Source organism: Mustela lutreola, chromosome 15 (genome assembly GCF_030435805.1).
Source record: "Mustela lutreola isolate mMusLut2 chromosome 15, mMusLut2.pri, whole genome shotgun sequence".
NCBI lineage: Eukaryota > Metazoa > Chordata > Mammalia > Carnivora > Mustelidae > Mustela > Mustela lutreola.
The window spans coordinates 14,965,093-14,986,538 of NC_081304.1; the positions used below are offsets into that span (position 1 = coordinate 14,965,093).

Consider the following 21,446-nt stretch of genomic DNA (forward strand, 5'->3'; position numbering starts at 1 on the left):
AATATGTGCTGAGAAAAACAGTGGACAATCAACTGTCAACACTGCTTGTCTCTTGGTGTTCATATAAAGGGCTTTACTCTTCTTTGGTTTTCTCTGTTTTCCGAATTGTCTATGATAAAGTCATTAAAGTGTCCCTCAGAATTCTACTCCCTCAAGCCCACCTTGGCTTCCTGAGGGCAGGCTCAGGGTGAGAGTGTGAGCTCAGGGGAGGGCAGGGGCGACCTCTGGCAGTGAATCCCTGCTCCAGCACTAGCTCCTGCCAAGCTCCAGCATTTAGGGCCCCTCTCCCGCTGAGGAGAAGGGATCTGGCCCGGGACCCCACGGAGGATACTCAGGGAGCTCCGTCTAGACACACAAGCAGACGTGGAGCCCGAGGCGACCATGGGGGAACAGTGCTGTGCCCTCAGGGAGTCAGACACATGCAAGGCTTCTCGCCAAGGAACCAGAGGACAGCTGGGAGCCTTCCATTTTAAAGACCTGCCATTTTAAGGGAACAGTTGGGGCAGGGCTCCTGAGGCAAGTGGAAGGGCAAGGCCGGAAGCCCAGAATGTCTGCTCCCTCTTTGCTTCCCAGGGTCCCCTTGGGTTGGTGCCGGGGCTGGCAGGGGCCGCCTGCCGTGCAGGACATTGGCCGACTGCCTGGGCTAGAGGTGGGCGCTGGGGCCAGAGCTCCAGGGCATTTTCCCAGGCTCTTCTTGGAGGAGGTGGAAGACGCCCAGCGAAGTGACCCACTTGACTGCCAGGAGGCGGGAGAGCCTCCCTGTGCCTGTCCCTGGCTTCCCCACGAGGGACACAGACTCAGATGGGGGAGGCAGGTCCTTTAATTGTATTCAGAGAGGGAGGACGGGGCTCCATGTTAGGCGGACGGCTGCCCTGGGATCTGGGGGCAGGGGCCGCGGGGGCTCGCGGTCTGGAGGGCGGACTGTCAGCTCGGGGTTCGGGGTTCGAGGCACGGTGAGGTGGGGGGGACGCCGGGTGGGAGGAGGAGGGCGGGCCGGGGTGAGCCGTGAGGGGGGGCGGTGGGGCCTCGGCGCACGACCCCCCCCCCCCCCCCCCGCCGCGCCCCGGGTCTGGTGTGTCGGTGGCGGACGCTCCCCGGCAGGCCCAGGCCGCCCGGGGTCCTCTCAGGAGTGTCTCAGCTCCACCTCGGAGCCGAACTGGGGCCCGCGGTGAGGCCGGCGGAGGCTGTGCTGGCGGATGCTGAAGAGGCGCTGGGTGAGGCCCAGCGTGGCCACCAGCAGGGCGACGCCCAGGAAGAGCAGCGCCCACTGGCCCACGCGGGCCTGCTGCTCGTCCAGCTGCAGGCCCAGGAAGCTGACGCGGCCGCTGCCCGGGAAGGGGCCTTCGGAGCGAGCTGGGCGGGGGAGGCAAGGAGAGCGCGCGGTGGGCGGGCCGACGCGTCACGTGCCGCCGAGGGGCCCGGGCCAGCGCGGGCTCTGGGGGCGCGCCCGGGGCGGAGGGGGACGGGGAGCGGTACCGGAGTTCGGCGTCCAGTTGTACTGAGGCCAGCCCAGCTTCTCCCCGTGCCGCCCGTTCTCGGTGAGCAGCCAGTCCAGCAGCGGCTTGAAGTAGTTCATCATGGCGGACGCCGACATGTTGGACTGGCCTGTGATCAGCTTCATGGCTTCCGGCCACGGCTTACTGAAGCCCAGTTTCATGGCATCCCTGGGGGGGAGCACCGCAGAAGGGAAACTGAGTCAGAAGGACAGGAGGGGAGGCTCCCTGCTCCAGCCCCCCAACCTAATTCTCACTCCCCACCCCACCCCCGTCCCCCCACGAGCATCAACCTCCTTCGGGATTGGGAAGGCCTGGGCAGGCCTGGGGGAGTGGGAGTGGGAGTAGGGGAGGGATGACCCGGGCCCAGAGGGGTGTAGGTCCCTACTGGGATGGCACATTAAGGCCCTGGCACGGGCTCCACCTGGAATCTCCAGCAGAGGCACCCGGACAGCAGGTGTTCCCAGAAGAGCCCCACGGGGCTCTTCAAAGCTGAAGGGTTAGAGGGTAGAAAATGGTCAAAAGAAAGCTGGAGAACACTCACGCCAGGCGCTTCCCTGCCTCCTTCGATTGGTAGATGTCACACGTGTGCAAGGGGCCCTTGTGGCCAGCTGCCTGACACAGAGCCTCGTGGAACTGGAACTGAATGACAAAGCCCACGAAGTACCTGGCGTGGAGGGAAGCACGGCCTTGGGGTGGGGTGGCTGGGGACCTGTGCCACCGAGCCCCAATGCCCCTCACCTTCCTCTGCAGCCAGACAATCAGGGTGAGGACACCCTCTGGTCTGCAGGGTCAGCAAGGCTCCCTAGTTCCATGCCTCCCACAGGAGAGTCTCCCGCTGCATCTCAGGAGGGCTGTTCTGAGGAGGTCTGGTGATCATTCATGAGTGAGGAGGGTCAGAGCAGAGCCCTTCAAAGTTTTGGCAGGTTGCTTCCAAAGCAGTGAGGTCTGGGTTAGATACAGGCAGAGGCCAGGTGTTGGCTCCAGGGTCACGTGCACCTGGCAGGGTGGTCTGGGCAAGGAAGCCAGCGCAAATGATCTCCTTTATCCCAAACAGCAGGGATTCCCTGGTAGAAATCTGCCGGTCAAGGCCACAGCAAATTCTCTGCACTTGGTTCAGAATGTCCCAAACTAGCAGTGCAGGCCTCCCACTTTGAATGCTGGGCACAAGCCATGTACCACTGACTTTCCTGGCATTTCTTAAAAGTGCTTTGCCAAGGTTGCTGGTCAGAATTCGGAATGTGTCTCCTTCATCCACCCCTGCCTGGAGAATTATCTACACTAAGCTCAGAAGCTAACCATCACTTGGGCCTGGCTTCCATGGGAAAGCTAGTGCCAGCCTGGAAGAAGGAAACCAGTGCAGAAAGCAGGTAGGGGCCCTTCTTACAGGTCAACCTCGTGTACTGTTCAGGTTGGCTGTTCTGAGGCACCTTTCAGTCCCCTTGGTCCCCTGCCCAAGGTTGCTCTCTGGAACATCTGAGCAGGCTTTCTCTCCCTTCCTGGATTCTGGAAACAATTCACCCAACCCACACTTATGTATTAGGTCTTGACTATATGCAATATCATGCCAGGTGCTAGGGTGGAAAGATGGGCATTGTGAGCACGAATCCTCCCTCACTGGCCTTCCTGGGACTGAAGGTGGCAAGGGCTAGAGGTAGCCACAGCCCTCCTGGGACAGCCCTCACCCCCTCCACCCCTGCCCCCCGCCTTGCCTCATGGGTGGTCTGAGCTCCCTGCAGCTCAGAGACATCTGGGCCCTTCCCTCTTTAGGTCTCTCTAGACCCTTCCTGGGCCCCAGATCCAGCTGGGTCTCTAACCCTGGATTTAGTGTATAGAAGTTCTTCCAGGCACAACTTTTATCACAGGCAATATGGTGAATGTATAGTAAAGGAATCACAATCTTGTTTTAAAAACAGAAAGTTCGGGACGCCTGCGTGGCTCAGTGGTTTAAGCCTCTGCCTTAGACTCAGGTCATGATCTCAGGGTCCTGGGATTGAGCCCCACATTGGGCTCTCTGCTCAGCAGGGAGCGTGCTTCCCCCTCCTCTCTCTGTGCCTGCCTCTCTGCCTACTTGTGGTCTTTCTCTCTCTGTGTCCAATAAAAACAAAACAAAACAAAACAAAACCCCCTAATAAATAAATAAATAAAAACCAGAAAGTTCTTAGGTCACGATCTAGCCAAGGGTCATGGGTCACGGTTAATAATGTTAACTATCCAACCAAGGTCTTGTAACCATTAGCCAATTATAGTAGGGTTTCTGTTTTCAACTGCCTGGAGGGGAGAGACTCTCATCACGTCAAAAGTGTGAAGCAACAGGGAGCCTTGGTTTCAGGTGAGAGACCGAGGCACTGTGTGTCATGCAGCCAGGCCCTCCAGGTCACCCAGACAGGTAGCTCCCCACAGGGCAGCGACGGCCCTTCAAAGACTGAATGGCCTCTTTCCCTCCCCTTTACCTGATATAAGGCACACTTGAAGGAACGTGGAACTTGGCCCCTGGGTCAAAGTCACCTTGAGACCGGGCCACTGGGGGGCAGAGGCCCTGGTACTTCAGCCTGTCAAGGGGAAAGGTATGTTGGAGGGAGGATTTGGAAAGAATCAAGTCAGGAAGAGTTGGCGTTTTTGAAATAAAGAGCTACTTGCCCCTGGAGCTACTCTGGATACTCCAGATTCTGGTGTGCTGTACCTCATGCACAATCAGCCCCTGTGCCCCTCATCACTTACACACACTCACACTCATGTGTTGTTCATAGACACATCCCCTCTCTAAACACCATACACACACCCCACATGCAGACACACAGATACTGATGGAGACCCTCCCACAACCCACAGCCTCACGGGAACATTCTAGAACCTGAGGTTCCACCACTCCTGGTTGTAGTTCTCCTTGGTGATGCTTCCATCGAATACCCTCCAGCGCCACTGGTCAACGAGGTAGCTGAAGGGGATAAAGGCGATCTTGTCGAGTGCCATCTTCATCAGAAAATTGATGTCTTGCTCTGCCAAGGGAAGGGACCCTGGTCGTCAGGTCTCCACCTGCCTCCTGCCACATCCCAGCAGCTCAGCCTGGATGGGTGTGCAGCGGCTAAAGAGGGGAGGAGTGGGCTGTGCCTCTCTGGGCACAGCGACCTGCCTCTTGGGTTGGTATGACGGGTTCTGTCCTTCCGGCTCACCAAGCTGGTGGCCTCCTTGTTTCCCATTGTTCTGTCCCAGCTGCTGCCTGTGAGCCATCAAGGGCCCTCCTACAGCCTCCCAAGCTCACTGGCCCTTCTCAGTCCCTCTGTCCAGCAGGACCTCCCATTCCTCTCTCACCATAGCCGCCGCTCTCGCTACTCAGTAGGTTAATACTGTGTAGGTGCTTGGGGGTAGACACAGAGAGCGCCAGCACATCTCCGATGGCCTCGTGAAAGCCAGGGTTGGCACCCTCCCGGAAGGTCACAGGCAAGTCCTTGTACTGCATGAAATACTGTATGTGGCCCATTTCGTGATGGGCCACCACCAGGTCCTCCATGTTCACCGTGGTGCACTGCTTGATCCTGGAACACAAGGAGTGGGACAAAGGGACCTGCTGTCCTCCCTGTATACGAACCGCATGCCCATCAATGCTCTATGCAGGGAACACCGCATTATGGGAAGGAAAACCAAAGGAGGCATGAAGTAAGCTCGAGAAAGAGGCAATCTGAGGGTTGGAAGTCCTTAAGGTATGGTCATTCAGGCCATCTCTCTGCCTCCAACTTCCCTGAATAACTCCAGCCCTCACTGCTATGTTGCTTTCTAACTGTGCGAAGTACTTGCTCCAGAGGCATTGGGACACTTGGCTATGATTGTGTAGGACTTTCGAGAATGTGGGTGCTATGATTTTTTTTTTTTCTTTTTTGGTACTGTGATTTTTCATGCACACATTTTTTTTTTTTTTTCTCTTCCAAGACTCAGGCTTCCTGAAGGAAACAACAGTTATTCTGAGCCATTCTACATCCCATGTGCCCAACACCAGCAAACATCTTCACCCCAGGAGGTCTCTGGCTCAGGCTGAAATGTCATCTGGAGAGCTGTCCACGCCAGAGGTCCTGCCTCCTTTTTCATCTTTCTTCAGTCTCTTTTGTGAACCAAAGAAATTCTCCCTTGGATCTAACCAGAGCCCTTCAGTTCAGTTGACCCCATATTTTTGTCATTGTACTGTCATTGTACTGTCATATGACTCCCCATACAAGGAAAGACCCCCCCCCCCCCCAGAGGGGCTCTCACCGTCTTGATTCTGTCTCCATCCAGCCCTACAGTTGCAGTCCTCATGCCTTTGAAAGAGGGAATTAAGAACGGGCAGTCCAGTGAATCCTGGCTGCTTTGTTCTAGCCTCTCTGTGTCCACTCTCATAAGAAGACACTTCACCCATAATGGCAGGTCATCCTTGCCACGTCTCCCAAGTCGTCTTTCCCTTCTTTGACTCTGGGTTGTCCTTGTGATTTGCTTTAGCCAATGAAGTGTGGCAGAAGTGACTTGGCCAGTTTTGGATTTAGCCTTTAAGAGACTTGGCTGTTTTTGCTCTTTCTGGAGGATGCCAACCGCCAGATAGGAAATCTGACTGCCTATCTCTCATACTGGGCCAAAGCCCAAGCTAGCCTGAACAGACCTATGTCCCATCAACCCCCAGCTGCTCCAGTCATCCCAGCCCAAGGACCCACCATGTGAGTAAAGAAGCCAGCTTGAACCTTCCTGCCCTAGCACATGCCACATGGAGAAAAACTGAGGAACCCAACCAAGAGCCAGAACCAAGTCCCCACCCCATGCTCTCCAGCCACCGGAGCCACTGCAGCTGAGGTCTCTATCATTGTACATAAGAGCGCCATGTCCATTGCATGTTGCCTGCGCTCCTGACCAATAAAATCATGAACTAAACAAATGATTGTTTTCTACCACTAAGTTCTACTAAGAACTAAGACTAAGGTGGTTTGTTAGGCAGCAATAGATAACGATCCTCCGATGAAGACAGATTCTGAGCCTCTGCTAATGGTGGGCCTGTGTGAAGCCCCCAGTGTCCTCAGGTACCTCTCTGTGTCAAGGCACATGTTGCCAGGAAGACGGCCTGCTATAAGCAGGGGCTGCTGCAGACTGAGGGAAGCCTGGGCACCTCCCACAGTGCTCACACCCAGGACTGGCCAGTGCCTGAGAAGACCCTCGCCTGGTAGACAATGTTTTCCCGCTGGAAGCCAATGGCCAAGCTGGGGTCAGGCCCAAGGCTCTTGACCCTCATCCTAATCTCTGGTCCCTGTGCTTTTTTCTGCTCACTTTGGCTGAGGGGACAATAGGAGAACCTTTACTTGGCTCATCTCCTTGCCCACTGGGTTCAGGATATAGTCCCCTGACTGCTACCTGGACACACCTGAAGTCCTTGCCATTGTAGAAGTCCCAGGCAGAGGCATGGCACACAACTTCCCGCCCATCAGTTGGCTTCTCCAGCATTGACTTGTTCCAGAACTCAAAGGGCACAGGCAATAGCCCCAGGGAGGTGAAGAACTTGTCTGCTTCTTCAAACATCCTTTTGGGAGTCCAGCCCTGCAAGCAGAGGGAGCTCTGTCCAAACTGGGGACTAAGGGGCTAGACTATGTGCTACGGTTGGGGTGGGGGTTGTGAGAAGGCCAAGCCAGAGGGAATTCCTAAATCAGAGGGCCATCTCCCACTGAGGCAGAGGTCTCCCCTCCCCTGTGCCCGGGGGTTGCCCTGGAGGGGCAGAAGTATGACGAGGGGCCCAGTGTGCACCTGCTTTATCATGGCCTCTGTGGCATCTATCTTGGGGGCTGAAGGGAAGGGCACCACTAAGTCATAGATGTTGGACCAGGTCTGAGCCCACATGTTCCCTGGAGGCAGGTAGGGGAAGAGAAGGCAGAGAGAGAGGAGAGACCGATGTTACTTCTCAGACTCAGCATCATCACCCATGGAAAGGGAACCAGACCCCCGTCTTAGGATCTTAACAGCTTCTCTTGAGCACCTGCTGTTTGCAAATGGTATCTGGCATTTGATACACATGGTCTTCAGCCTGTATATCCAGTGCACGAAGTCATTATCTGCTCTGAGTGCTAAGGTCTTAGTTCAAAGCCTCAGCTCGGCCTCCCGCTCCTGGGGCCACTTGGGCCTGGTGCCTCCCCTGTGGGGGTCTGTGTTTCACAGTCATCAAGCTGATGTCTCCTCAGATATTCTTGGTCTCACCAGTGTGGGTCAAGGATGGCTGGGGTCCTGGGCTACGAGGTCCCCAAACCTGGTCAAGCTTCTTGGGGTCTCCCTCGTGGTTGGCAAGTGATCTGTGGCCCTGTCTGGCCTCTCTGCTCATAGCAATAAGCCCCCTAGGGCTGTGTCCTCAGTGGCCCAGCAGGGACGGACAGGAACCCGGGAGCCTCTGTTTTGCCTCCCTGCCCACCATCCGTCACTGTCTTCCACTGCCTACTTCCTGCCTTCTGGGCATCTGAGCTTACAAGCTCTGAAAACACGAGGGTCCAGAGGTTGCAATGGCTCTACACTCTCCATGTGGTCCTCTGTGCTCCTAACTCCCTCTGCCCTGGCCTGAGCATCGTGTCTGCCCTTCTCTCTACCGCTACTTTTTCCATCTGTGGGATCCTCTCTCATCTTTGAAGGCTCTGCTCACGTGCCGCCTCTCGGGGAGGCCCAGCTTCTCACTCCCAGCTCGCACCCCCAGCGTTGTGCTGCCTTGAGCGGGGATGGGTGATAGGGTCTCCCGGAAAATTATGAATCCTCCCGCTGCTCCATCCGGGTGCTCTGTACCATGGGGCTCCGTAGCAAATGGGGTGTTCAAGACAAGGAGGGGGTTCATGCCCGCACACCTAGCTGCCACCCCACCCCAGCCCTGGCAACATTCCCTCAGCCTCAAATCTTCGCTCTCTCCGCCCAAGGCGTCACCTGACAGTCCCTCCCAGCCTCACCTCGCCCTTTGTACAGCACTGGTCCCACCCTCCCTCATCCGGGCTCTGGTCCCGGCCCCGCCCCAGCCCCGCCCCTGCCCCTCCCCCGTCCCGGTCCCGCCCCCGCCCCGGTACTTGTCCTCACCCAGCAGGTGAGCGGGAATTGGGCCCTCCAGGTTGATGTGCTGCGACCCGTAGTGGCGGTGCAGGGCCCGGCGCACGTAGGCGTGCAGGTTCAAGTACAGCGGCTGCAGCTCCTGGTAGAGCTGCTCCAGGTCTTGCTCCAGGGACGGCATCTCATACATGGCTCTCCAGGAGTCCCCTGCATCTTCGTAGCCTGCAGAGGGGACACCCGACCAGTCCCTGAGCACCCCCGCCCTCCCCCTCCTCTAGGGACCTCCCTCTCACCAAGTGTAGGAGGCTCCGAGGACCCTCCTGAGGGCCCCAGCGGGGCTGGGACCCTAGAGCCGGCCATAATGGCGGGAGGGACTCACCGTTGAGCCGGGCAGCCTTGTTGGCGAGTTCCACATACTTGGGAAAGAAAGGGAGGATGGCTGTCCCCACCTTGTCCCGCCAGCTCTTCCAAGCCCACAACAGATCTTCATACTTCCGGGATGTGGCCATGAAGTTCGTCAGATCTGCGGGAAGGAGTTGGAAGGAGTTGAAGGGCTGGAACTTCGAGCTCTCGGCTCAACTCCCACCTCCTATAAAGTGGACTCGGTCATAGGAGTTTGAGGCTGGGGTCCAGCTGGGAAGTCCCATGAAGAGGGCTATCCAGGCAGCCTGTCCAGGGACATGGGAGAAAGGCTCCTGCACTTTCTACAGAGGCTTCCTGGTGGCCGTCCCTGGGCTCAGGGGACCTGCACACCACTTCAAGTTTGCAACAGCCCTGTGAGGGGTGCACTGGCTTTCACATGAGCGTTTTGGCAACACGGCAGTTTCCCCCAGCCAGGAAGTGGCCCAGTCAGGCACAAACCAAAGGCCCGGACTCCAGAGCTGCTGGTCACCACGGATTTCCTGCTCACCCCCTCCATGGGAGGGACAAATGGCTTAGAGGGCACAAGACCTGAGTTCCTGTCTAGTCTCCCACTGACCCCAAAATAACCTCACGAGTCATGGGACCCTACTTCCCCTATCTTTCAAATGGGGAGATGCCAGCACTCACGGGGGGTGATGTAAAAATCAAATGGGGGGCACAAGGGCCCTGAGTGGGCACACTCCCCATCGATCTCTGAGTATTCATGGGGCCCACGCCATCTAGCACCAATTGCTGGCAAACTGGACGGAATCAAGGATGCCCGTGGAGACAAAGTACAGAGAGCCATCCCAGTGCCGTCAGGAAGGCCGGAGTCCTAGGTCTGGGTCTGGTCAGAGCCACACTGCGTGCAGCCTTCTCCATATGGCTTGCACGGAGCTGACACACACCTGGCAGAGCTGGGACAAGGAGGGCCTGAGCTCACGTGGCACTTTGGAGCCCCCCACCCCCCTCAAGGGTGGTGCCTGTTCTTGGCCTCCCCGGCCTGAGCCGGAAGACAGTAGATACCCTTTGGGACCACCTGTACCTTACTATCTGACTTGTGCTCTCACCCTATTTCAGAATATGCTTCATGATATCTACTTCTCCTGAGAAAGTATATTCAAATGCATTGTTTGGGGAAAAAATGTATTGTGAGAATTTCACTTCTGCCCTCTGCTGATGTGAGTATTGTTTTTTGAGGGTGCTTCCTCATTTTACTAATGGCACTGATCTGATGGCCTGGGCCTGGATTAAGAGGTTAACTGACGGGGGGTGGGGTAGAGGGGGGAGAGGCTGAAGGCTACACTCTTCCACATACATGTGTACACACACGCACACAGGCGCGCATACGCCCCCCGCAACTCTGTGCGTGCCTCCCCGTGTATACAAACCGTAGGTCAAACCCTGTCTCAGGAAAACTGTCTCTCTCTCCTGTTTATTTTCCATTTCCCCTTCTATTTGTCATTGTTCTAATGAGGGACTTGGGCAGAGGGCCAGGAAGAGATGGTTTCTGGGTAGTGATTCCTCAGGAAGAATGTTTATGGCTCTAGCTCCCCAACCCTTGGGAGGGAGGACAGAGCGTATCTGTGCGCAGGTACTCGAGGGTCCGGGGGGAGCTCTTCCAAAGGGGAGAAGCCAAGAAGAACCAGCCAGTGTGGAGGGAGAAGGGGATGAGGAAGGCCCGGGGCATTCCTTCGAGCGGGAGGTGGGTTCCATGAGCCGTGGCCTCAGTGCGGGGGAGAGAGGCAAGGAGGCGGCGAGAGAAGGTAGGAAAGACATGGGCTGGGTGGAGGAAGGAAGAAACCGAGAGTTACTCTCCTTAGTTGCGGGTATAAGCACTCAGCTGACAAGTCTGAGGTACCCTCTACTCTGATGGGTGCAGAGTGCAGAGAGGAAAAGAGGGAGTCCAGGGGGGACCCAGAGGAAGCAGCAGCATGGACCCATGGAGAGCCACGGTCAGAGCAGAGGTAAAGTGGGTGCCCTTTACCGGGTCAGGAGACCCTGACCCCCTCAATGGGCCAGTACCCCTAACACTGCCCACGCCAGCCTTCCCCACCTGCCCTCTCGTTCCCCACGCGCGCTCACCAGGGTCCAGCTGCAGACAAGTGCCATTGGCGTGGCACACAGAGGCAACGCTGTAGGTGGTTTCCATGTCCAGCAGGATCTGGTTGTACTGCAGGAGGAAGGAGACAGACAGCAAGCTGCCCCCCTTTGCTACCTGTTCTGCCCCAGGCACCATCAAGTGCAGAGGGGGACCTATGGAGCTGGGGGAGTGTGTTCCCAAAGGTGCTGCCTTCTCAGGAGTTCTACAGGTGATGCCAACTGGGGAGATGTCACGGCAGATAGAGGAAGAGGAAGCAGCAGGAAGGCCAGACCCTGTACTGGGCTTCGTCCCCCGAGCTGGGACCTGGTCTTGACCTTGGACCTTCCATTCCCTGCTCCCCAAAAGCCACATACCTCCTCCAGCTCGTTGGCAGGCAGCGCTGCCCGCTCTAGGTCCTGAATCTTCTTTATCATCCGCTTGATGCTGGCATTCTGGAAGTTAGTCACATCGAACTGCCTGGCCCAGGTGCCGAACTTTAAGGTGTGGTTTGCCATCTGTATGTTCTTCTGCAGCTGAGGGCAAAGGGGGAACCATGCCAGGCCATCTGGGAGCTTTGGAGAGGCTTCTATGGTGGAGGGGCCACGGGGAGAGTGGAAGGGACTCGGTGTTGCCGCGGGACGGGGCAGTTTTGTCAAGTTGTTGCCTTTGCTCTTCAACCTGGACCGTCTATGGGGTCTTGGATGTAGTGTGTGCCCCTCAACAGAAGCCCAGTGTCACACAGGACATTCCTGGTAGACAGAAGGGGACGCGCCCCGTGTATCTTGTTAGGATGGGGACAGGTTGCTGTTAGTTCTGTGGCCTCTCCGAGCCTCAGGGTCCCATCTGTAAAATGGGAACAAGATCGCTGGTTTTGCAAAGGCAGATGAGGACTAAAGGCAACAGCCGTAACGTTCACAGCGGTCCTCAAGAAACGGTTCTCCAGGGCTCTCCTCGCATACACCTGCGTGCACTACACAGGCCGGGAAGGGGTGAGGGGCCGCGGGTCCTTACTGTGGTGGCAAACAGGGGCTTTCAACCTAAAAACCCAGCTCTAGTCTCCCCTGTGTCTGTGCAAATCATTCTACTATGAACAATAGGTTGCTTGGTAAAGAAAGACAACATTTTTAGGCGTTGAGTATATGCCCACCCAAATCTGAAGTTGAGTATTATTTTAAATATCACATCTGGATTTTTCACAAATTCTGATAGCCTCCCCCCATGCCCCCTGCCCTAAGGGAGGGAGGGGGCAGCCTGCTCTGTGCTATCTTGGGTTTTGAGGCTCGGTCCCGGGGGGCAGGAGTTCACATGTGGGCCGCCCGTGTGCGTGAGTGTGTGCGCGTGTGCGCGAGCATGGGGCGGGGGCAGGGCCCCTACCAGGATCTTGCTGGCCTCTGTGGTGATGTTGGTGTTATAGTTCCAGTTAGCCTCGGCATACTCGTTCCATATCACCAGGGACCTCCGGTCATACTCCTCCACAAACCTTCTGGCCTCAACCTCGTCGGTCACCATGCCTGTGGAACAAAGTGGAGGGAAACAGACGAGGCCTCCCCTTGCCTTCTGCTGCGGGTTGGCCTGAGCCTGCCCCTGCCCCAGCCTCCTGCTCCTACCCCCCCGTACCTCCCAGGCCCCGCCCCACCCCCCAGCTGGTCCCACTTGGGCTCTGGGGTGTCTGGCTGCTGGTTGTTGCCTGGCTGGTTGTTCTCTGGCTGCTGGTTGTTGCCTGGTTGGTTGTTGCTGTCTGGTTGGTTGTTGCCTGGTTGGTTGTCACCTGGTGGGTGGTTTCCTGGCTGGGGACCAGCATGGGGTGCCCACAGCAGAGTAGGAGGAAGAAGAGGCTGGGCAGTCCTGGAGCAGCCCAACCTTGGCCCATGGCCGCAGGAGAGCAGAGCCCTGTAGCCACAGTCCCCCGGCCAATAAGAGCGGAGCCTGCAATGTGACCTCATAGAGCAGTGTGTCCGCCAGCTTGCCCCTGGGGGGGCCTCAGATCTGGGCACCCCCTCCCTAGAATGCTGGGGAAAAGGCATGCTCACTCCCACCCCAAGGCCCCGTGATGAGCTAAGGGCGCTGGGCTGTCTTAGCTTAAGGGCAGGGTGCCGGGGCCCAGGGGGGCCTTAAGGGCAGGGTGCCGGGGCCCAGCTGGGAGCGGCTGTCCAGGAACCAGGAACCAGGGGTCCTGAGTCCAGAGCCCAGAACCAAAAACTTACGTTAGCCAGCCCCACCCTCACTCCGGGCTTTACCGATGTCCTCTGGGTAATTGTTGGGCATCGGAGGCCGCCACTGGTATTCGGGCCACCCCAGCACCTCCCCGTTGCGCTCGTTCTGCTCCTGTAGCCACCGGTAGACCGGCTGGAAGTAATCAAGCAGCGGCTGGGCGTCCAGGGTGTCTGTGCCGATCGCCTCCTTCAGCACCTCCTGCCAGGGCCGCGAGGAGCCTGCCCGCAGCGCCTCCCTGTTGGTGGGCACAGGGCACTCAGACCAGCGTACGACACCACCCCCCCACCTCCGTGCCCGCTGGCCTGTCAGAGCAGCAACATTAAGACTCTGGGGACTAGGAGCTCTAGAGAGGGGCCCGGGACATCATCCTGTGTTGTACCCGCCAGAGGCCTACTCCGTAAATCCTTGAGGACAGAAAGAAGGGGCTGGGAGGGAGGGAAGGTGCCTTCCCTCAGTAGGGCCTTGTGGTTTTCCCATGGGCAGCCAGTTGCCCTCCAGATACGTCTTCTCCCCACCTCTCCCCTCCCCTCCCCTCCCACTGGCCCTGCTGCTCCCCCTACACACCGGAGCTTGGCCCCCGCCTGGGTGGACTGGTAGATGTCACACTTGTGCAGTGGGTACTGTTGGCCTGCCTCCTTGCACAGGGCCTGATGGAACTGGAACTGCAGGACAAAACTCACGAAGTACCTGCAGGTACAGGGCAGGCGTTAGGGCGAGTGGTGGGGAAGCCTTCGCCCAGGCACCATTCAGCCCCGGACCCGGCAGAGGCCAGACCACATGGGCCGCCTTGGGGGAGAAGGGAGAACCCACCCTAGCTCAAGAAAGAGGCCCACTGAGATCCCAGGCCCTTGGGGGGGTGCCCAGAAGAGTGTGGGGATCAGCCCTGAGAAGGGGGAGGGGGACGAACAGTGGGACGGAACTGGGTGGGGGGAGGGGCACTGGTACCTGATGTATGGTGTCACATTTGGGACATGAAACTTAGCTCCAGCATCAAAGTGGGTTTCGTTTCGGGCCACTGGAGGACAGATCCCCTGATACTTGGTTCTAGAAGAGGATGGTTAAATTGCCTCAGGACATAAGAGTTGCACACAGTCTGACTTAGCCTTTGCAGAAAATGCTGTGAAGCAGGTATTCCCACCGGGCCATCCTGTCCCCCTCTGGTGAACTGTGGAAGACTTCCCGGAGGAGGGAGTTTGGGGTAGAAAAGAATGGGTAGGGAAAAGGGTAGAGACAACATGAGAGAGGATGCGACCGGACCGATGGAGGCAGGAGGCTCCTGGGGGCCCAGGAGAGGGAGGAGGGAAAACTTGGGGTTAGGCCCTTCCTGCTCCCTCTTTACTCACCGAAGATACCACCAGTCAAAGTTGTAGCGGGAAGGGGGGGTACGCCCACTAAAGACCCCCCAACGCCACTGGTCTACCAAGTAGCCAAAGGGAAGGAAGGCAATTTTTTCCAGTGCCATCTTCAACAAGAAGTTGATGTCACTTTCTGTTGGAAGAGGAGACGAGAAGAGGGAGGTCAGAGGGAGATGGGGGTCCAGCGAGAAGAGGTGGGCCCGGGCCGGAGCCGGCAGGAGGTGGGGGTGGCCGATGCAGAGAAGGGAAGGCCGGCCTTCACAGCCATGGAGCCCTGCTTGGAAGAGGGTCCTTGGGCAGTGTCCAGTTGGAACCTGGGGTGAGCTGTGAGGCTCCAGGTGGATCCCCAAACCTGCCTGAGCTGGGGCGGAGAGGCAGAGTCAGGAAGGGCAGGAGGGGGCGTGGGCTGGAATGGGGTCCGGGGCGGGGGCCGGGCTGGGTCCTCTCCACCCCCCATACCCATGTCATTGCTGACATTGTCCAGCAGGCCAATTTTGTACAGATGTGCAGGAGTGGAGACGGAGAGCGCCAGGACATCCCCGATGGCCTCGTGGAAGCCAGGGTTGGCCCCTTGGCGCAGGGAGACGGGCTGCTCCTTGTACTGCAGATAGTACTGCACGTGGCCCATCTCATGGTGCACCGTGGACAGCTGGTCCATAGTGACCCGCGTGCACTGCTTGATCCTGGGGCAGGGAGATGGCGAGGGTGAGGGTGAAGGACAGGGCAGGGCAAGGGCCAGAGCATGGGGAGGCCGGCACCTAAGGGAAAGGAGCCAGCTGGGCACTGCCCTGGGCCTCGAAGGAGCTGGTGGAAACATACGAATCCTTTGCCCTGCCCCAGCCCACACGCAGGGCCTTCTTCCTCCATTCCAATGTCAAGAGCTGCTGCCTGCCAAAGCTGCCAAAGGAAGGCGGCCTAAGGTGTCTCATATGCCCAATAGCCTTGGAATAGACCCAGCCCCACCAGATAGTGTCAGGGCTCAGGGAAGAGGTGGTTTGGGGAACTGGCTTCTCTGTGCCCAGTCTGCCCACCCTTCCTGGAGCTCCAGACCCCCCTTTCCCCTCCCACGTCTAGACCTGAAGTCTCTCCTGTTGTAGAAGTCCCAGGCAGAGGCGTGGCACACCACCTCACGCCCATCGGTTGGTTTCTCCAGCATGGACCCTGCCCAAAACTCAGGGGGCATGGGCGACAGCCCTAGGGAGGTGAAGAACTCCTCCGCCACCCGGAACATGTGCGTAGTGTTCCAACCCTGGGGGAGGGGCGGGGGGAGCAGGTACAAGTCAGGGACCAGCTGTGGGAGCTCACTGTGGCTCCCACCTAGCTCGGCTCCTTGCCCAGGCCCTGCTCTGGTGGCCTCCCTTCCCAGAGGCAGGGTCCCCACTAACCACAGTGGGTCAGTAAAAGCAGACGGCTGCCCACACCCCACCTGTGGGGTCCTGGAGGGAGGGGCCAGCATCTCGCTCCCGACACAAACCCCAGCTCACTGCTGGCATGCACACTCCGGGCTAGTGCTCTCTAGAAAGCGGGGGACCCATCTCCCTCCTGTATCTTCTTCCTGCCCCTCCCCCCCATCTGATGCCTTCATGCTGCCCCCCACTCCAGCCCAACCCCGAGCTTACCTTCCGCACCATAGTGCTGGTAACATCGAGACTTGGCTTGTCAGGGAAAGGCACCATCATGTCATAGAGGTTGTCCCAGCTCTGGGCCCACATGTCCCCTAGACAGAGGAGGGGAGCCAGTCAGCTTAGCTCCCTGCTTGGCTGGCTTCCTTCCTGCCTGCTTCCCCACATGTGTCCCCGAACAGCCCTCTGGGTCCCTGGCACCTGAACCCGGGGCACTCAAGGGTAGTAGACTGCTCACCCCCTCAGGCCCACTCACACTCCCGAATGCTCCAGATCCCCCGGGGTTGGCAAGGGCCCTGGCAACAGCCGGAAGGACCCCAGCAGTATCACTTGGGCTCACACTGCCAAGCCCAGGCTTGCTTCCTAGGATAAATCTAAGATGATTACTGCTCCCCCAGTGGACCTTGAGTCAAAAGTCTGTAGTGTAACTCCTAGCTCCACCTTTTACCAGTTCTCTGTCCTCTGCCCTCTGCCAAGTCTACGCGCCTCACGCCTCCGGGTCCCTGTCTGAAAAGCAGGAACAGCCGTGGTGATTGAGAAGGGCCACCTGCTTCATAGGGTTGTGGAGTGAGCCACGGGGGTTGTCCGTGGGGGAGCACACAGGATGGGGCCGGACAACCAGAGACACGAGGAGAGTCCATGGGACACGTGTGGAGGCGAGGCAAGGTCCTCACCCAGCAGGTGTGCAGGAATGGGGCCCCTGAGGTTGACGTATCTGTCTCCATATCGGCGGTGCAGTGCGCGGCGGACGTAAGCGTGGAGGTTCAGGTAGAGGGGCTCCACTTGATGGTAGAGGTGCTCCAGATCTTCCACGAAGGTGGGTGACTCATACCAGGAGCGCCAGTAGGCCCCTGTGTCTGCGAAGCCTGAGGGGGTTGTTGGGGTGCAGCTCAGACCCAAGGTTCTGGCACCTTCGGGGTGCAGCTCAGACCCAAGGTTCTGGCACCTTCGTGGACCTGCTTCCCCATCCTCCGGGCTCAGAGCCTGCCTAATCTGCCAGCTAGCTGGGAAAAATGGCTGAGGGACCGCCGCTCTAGGATCTTCCAACTAGGGTTGTTCCAACTCCAGCTAAACAGATCCTGGCATGGTAAAGATGAGTGCTGGGGCTCCGATGTGTGCCGGGAGGGGCAGCACGAGGGCCGCGCGGCAGCCTGGAGGGAGGCAGATGCGGGTGCGGCTCGAGCCAGCGCCACCATCCACTAGCTGCACGACCTTGAGTCGGAATATGGCAACAGCTGCTCTGTCTGCCTCAGGGGTCGGGCTCCGAGGGGACTGTGGATGGACTGTGGATTGAGCTGCTGGCAAGCTGGGAAGGGCAGCGCTCGCTCACACCAGGGGTGGGGTGGGTCAACTCACCATCCTTCTGGTAAGCCTCATTGCTGAGGGTGGTGAAGTTCTGGTACAGCGGCTTCAGCGGGGTGCCCACGGCATTGTGCCAGCCCTCCCAGGCGTAGAGTAGCAGGGCGTAGTTTCTTGAGATGGCCATGATGTGGGTGAGCTCTGGGACATGGGGGAGCAGGGTCAGTTGTTTCCACTGAAGGCAGCAGCCATCTTCAGGAGCGCTCCCACGCCAGTCCTCACCATCTCTACCTGGTTCCTCAACATCATGATGCCCCCCAAGCCAAAGGCCACCTGCAGCCAGGGTGGGCTGGGGCTGGGACCTATACAAGAGGGGTCCTAGTCCCTAGGGAAGTGAGGCGCTAAGGCGGTGCACACAAAGGGGCCATCCAGAGGCCAAAACCCAGACAGACCTTTCATGCCTCATGGGTTGGAGCAGCTAACCTCAGGCTGCCTCGTGGACGGGGGTGTCGGTGTTGGGGGAGACGGGGAGGTTTAGGCAGAAGTGACAAGGGGTCTATGTTCTCCCCCGGCTCTTGGGAGACTCTGAGGACTCATGAAAGGGCAAAACCAGGCAGCCAGTAGGAAGGTTAATGGGGATAGGAGAGGCCAAAGCACCCATGGGGGTGGCCGTTGGGTGGGGTGGGAGCTGGAGGCTGGAGGTATGAGAAATCAGTGTGCCAGAAGCAGGGGTGGGGGCAACTGACAGTCCAGTCCCAATTGGAGGTCAATGCCTTTGGTTTACCCACTCCCTCCATGGGCCTCCTGTTAAGCACACCCTCTTCCTGGGTGCAGCAGGGCTGTGGGGGAGGGCTGGGAAGCCCCAGCAGAGACAATTAGAGACAGAGCCATACCTGGGTCCAGGGACCAGCAGATGGCAGTCTTGTTGGGATAGAAGCAGACCCTGGCTGTGGAGTAGATCCTGTTCATGTTGCTTAGCAGAGAGTTGTACTGGGGAGTTAGAGTGTGGAAAATGTTAGCATCAAGCAGCCCCCAGATACCACTGGGCTGCCCCCTCCTCTTTTTGCTGGGATGAAAAGGAGGCCCGGAGAGGGCAGGTGGCTTGGGCAACGCCCCTCGTGGCACTCAGGACACTCTGATCACTAATATACTGATTCCCCTTCCCAGGGAGGCAGCCTGCAGACATGGAAACAAGTGTCCTTAGAATTTGGGATGGGCTTCAAGTCCCAGCTCGGTCACCACCTCGCAGTGAGGGCAAATCTCTTTCCCTCTGGCCTCAATGCCCTCTCAGTCCTCCTCATCGTTCAGAAGCCCATAAACCACACCAGACTATGGCAACATTTTGAAAACCCCCTTTTCATCTGTTTTCTTGAATTTCACTTTCTATACCCCAACTCCAGGAGAAATCAATGTTTCAGGGAGCCGTCCTGTGCTCACAGAGGCTTCCCAGTCAGGACGTGTACAGACTCCGGAGACCCCTCCTGCCAGGCTTCCCCAGTCGGCCCAGGGCAGCCCTAGGAGGCATGCTTGATACATCTGCATCCACCCTCTGGCCCACCAGGCCCACCTGCTGCCGCTTTTCCACAGGCAGGTTGGCAGGACCCAGGGTGCGAACACCGCTGATGACCCTTCGCAGGATGGGGTCGCTGAAGTTCTGCCAGATTGGGTCGTACAGATCCTTGGCCTTCTGGCCCCAGACCTCAGCAAACTCCTGGTTGAGTAAGGCTGCTTCCTCCTGTGGGCACCGGAGGGGACACAGCAGAGGCCATAGTGCTGGGCAAGGGGAGGAAGGCCAGGGTCTCCTGGACACTGGGGCTTGGGGAAGCACTGCTCCCTCTTCTTGGGGGTCAGGAGCTGGGGGAATCTGCCTCAGGTGGGCGGCGGAGCAGAAACTGGGACCAGAAGAGAGGCGGGCGGAGGGGAGGGTAGAGAGTGATGAGCAGTGACAGAACAGTGAGAGAGGGGTAGGTAGCGGCTACCGAGGATGAGGGCCCAGAGCAGAGAGGGCACCCTCGGAGAAGACTGCCTCTGACCCAGCCCGATGTCATCCCAGGGCGCTGCAACCTGGGGTGACTCGAGGTCAGGCGAGCCAGCCTTATCCATTTTGGTTCTTGGGGACGGACCATGCGCCCAGCACCGTGCTGGGACATCCATCGCCGGTCTGATGGGGCGCAGCGGGGTCGGCGGCGTCCGCGGGTCCCACCGGGTCCCCGAGGCTCAGGGGCCGGGGGCGCGCGCCCGGCCGTGACTCCCCGCCCCCCAGCGCCCAGCCGCAGGCCTGTGATTGGGCGTCCGGGCCCCGCCCCCGCCCCGGGCCCGCGCGCCCACCTGGCGCCGCGCGTTCTCCTCGGTGATGTTGGTGTCGTACGCCCAGCTGGCGACCGTGCTCTGGTACATCACCAGCTCGGCGCTCGAGTTGAAGCTCTGCACGAAGAGCTGCGCCCCGGCCTCGTCGGCGGAAAAGTTTCCGGGCTCCAGGTCGGGGTGGAGCGCCAGGGCTGCGGGCGGCCGCGGCGGCAGGAGCAGCAGCGGCAGGAGCAGCAGCGGCAGCGGCGGCGGCGGCCCCCGCCCCGCACGGCCCGACGCGGCCCCCATGGCGCGGTACGCGGTGCGCGGTGCGCGGTGCACGGCGCGGCGCTGCCCCTTCTCCCGCGCCGCGCCCGGCCTGCGGATTATAAAACCCCGCCGCCGCCTTCCGACACACCCCCACCTCCCCGCCCCGCTAGCTTCCTCCCCGACTCCAAAGTCCCCCGGCTGCGGGCCTAAGCGAGCGGGGCGGGGACCGACGCTTCCTGGCCAGCCTGGGCAGGGGCGCCGGCCCGGGGAGGGGCCAAGGCGGCCCCCCGCGAGCTGTCGCCCGGGGGGTGGCGGATGGGGCTCAGGTCAGGCTCTCACAGAGGAGGCTGGAAGGGGGGACCGTCCCGACACACACAGACCTCCGAGGCTGAGCGAGCCAGCAGTTCGCCGGAATAGCCCAGTCTGCACTCGGTGCCCTCTCCTTCCCATCGCCCAGCCTCGGCGCAGGCACCCGGGAGCCCCGCGATCTCCGGGGCTCCGTCTCCCGGCCGAACCGCCCCAGGCGTCTCCGGAGTGACAAAGTGGGGGAGCCGTCCGCGGCGCCGCCAGCGCAGCAGAGATGGGGTTAATGATCAGTCACCGGGTCCAGCTTCTCCACCAGGCCTTGGGGGGAGGGGGTGTGACCTGCACCGGCCCCGGGGGAAAGTTTCCGCTTTGGAGGCGCCTGGGGGAGGTGCTGCCGCGAGGTTCACCTGGGGACTGGCTGGGGGACTACCAGGAAAGGGAGGAGAACGGAGGGGCTGTGCTGGGAGGGTTTGTCTAGAGGCACAAGAGCGCTGGCACGCATGCCCCTTCCCTCTGGGGACGCGAGCCCTTGTGTCTTACGCAGAAGCAACCACACAGACAGACTCGCAGCCTTTGCGAACGACGAGAGGAGCCTTCAGATGAGAATTTATCCCCTCACTGTGACAGATGAAGAAATGAAGAATGCGGTTTGAGGGGCTTGCTCCAAGTCACCTCAGGTCCCCACACTCCCCATCATTCTTTTCCTGTGTCATCCACGTCTCCGGGGGACAAGCACAGGGAAGGAAGAGAGTGGCATCTGCCTGAGGTGGTTGTGGCAGCGGAAGGTCCTCCCCTAACTCCTCAGCACTACTGTGTCTGTCCCTAGAAGCGGACAAGCGAGTGGGAGGGGTGGTGGAAGGAGCCAGAGGCAGAGCAGAAGAAGCAGGAAAGAGACCACGGTGGGTGGTTCCCCAACCCATTCAGCTGCTCCAAGCAGTTGGGAATCCCTGTGTCTGGGTGCCTGGGTGTGGACAGTGCCCGGTACCTGAGGCTCCGAGGGACACATGGGCTCCCCTTGTCATATGGAGTGTGCACAGGAGGCTGTGACCGAAATGCCCGAGATGACTAATCAGATGACAGGATGGCAGGGAGA

At 59.1% G+C, this 21,446-nt stretch overlaps 1 protein-coding gene across 3 annotated transcripts; it reads right to left on the minus strand.

The window, feature by feature from the left end:
- Positions 1–802: 802 nt before the first annotated feature.
- On the minus strand, positions 803–20,132 carry LOC131815943 (angiotensin-converting enzyme). Of its 3 annotated transcripts, XM_059148124.1 has the most exons (25): positions 19,820–20,132; positions 19,059–19,226; positions 18,385–18,481; positions 17,549–17,692; positions 16,867–17,058; positions 16,190–16,287; positions 15,647–15,819; positions 15,030–15,253; positions 14,559–14,703; positions 14,161–14,259; positions 13,780–13,902; positions 13,239–13,450; positions 12,376–12,512; positions 11,376–11,534; positions 11,004–11,091; positions 8,896–9,039; positions 8,547–8,738; positions 7,248–7,345; positions 6,871–7,043; positions 4,806–5,029; positions 4,348–4,492; positions 3,947–4,045; positions 2,038–2,160; positions 1,477–1,664; positions 803–1,353 (listed from the first exon to the last, which is right to left on the minus strand). In XM_059148124.1, the coding sequence occupies exons 1-25, from the start codon at positions 20,084–20,086 to the stop codon at positions 1,124–1,126; spliced, it is 3,942 nt and encodes a 1,313-aa protein (XP_059004107.1). In that variant the 5' UTR covers positions 20,087–20,132; the 3' UTR covers positions 803–1,123. The 3 variants fall into 3 exon arrangements, with proteins under 3 accessions (XP_059004107.1, XP_059004109.1, XP_059004110.1); XM_059148126.1 differs by lacking the exons at positions 15,030–15,253; positions 16,867–17,058; positions 17,549–17,692; ... (1 more) ...; positions 19,059–19,226; positions 19,820–20,132; XM_059148127.1 differs by lacking the exons at positions 13,239–13,450; positions 13,780–13,902; positions 14,161–14,259; ... (7 more) ...; positions 19,059–19,226; positions 19,820–20,132 and adding an exon at positions 12,655–13,223.
- Positions 20,133–21,446: the final 1,314 nt, after the last annotated feature.

Excerpts from the sequence above, each read along its gene's own strand:
- LOC131815943 (XM_059148124.1), bottom strand. The coding sequence starts at position 20,086 with ATGGGGGCCGCGTCGGGCCGTGCGGGGCGGGGGCCGCCGCCGCCGCTG. Across the intron at positions 4,493-4,805 it reads TAGCGAGAGCGGCGGCTATG|AGCAAGACATCAATTTTCTG; the intron begins GTGAGAGAGGAA and ends TTCCCTTGGCAG. Across the intron at positions 4,046-4,347 it reads CAGGAGTGGTGGAACCTCAG|GCTGAAGTACCAGGGCCTCT; the intron begins GTTCTAGAATGT and ends TCCCCTTGACAG.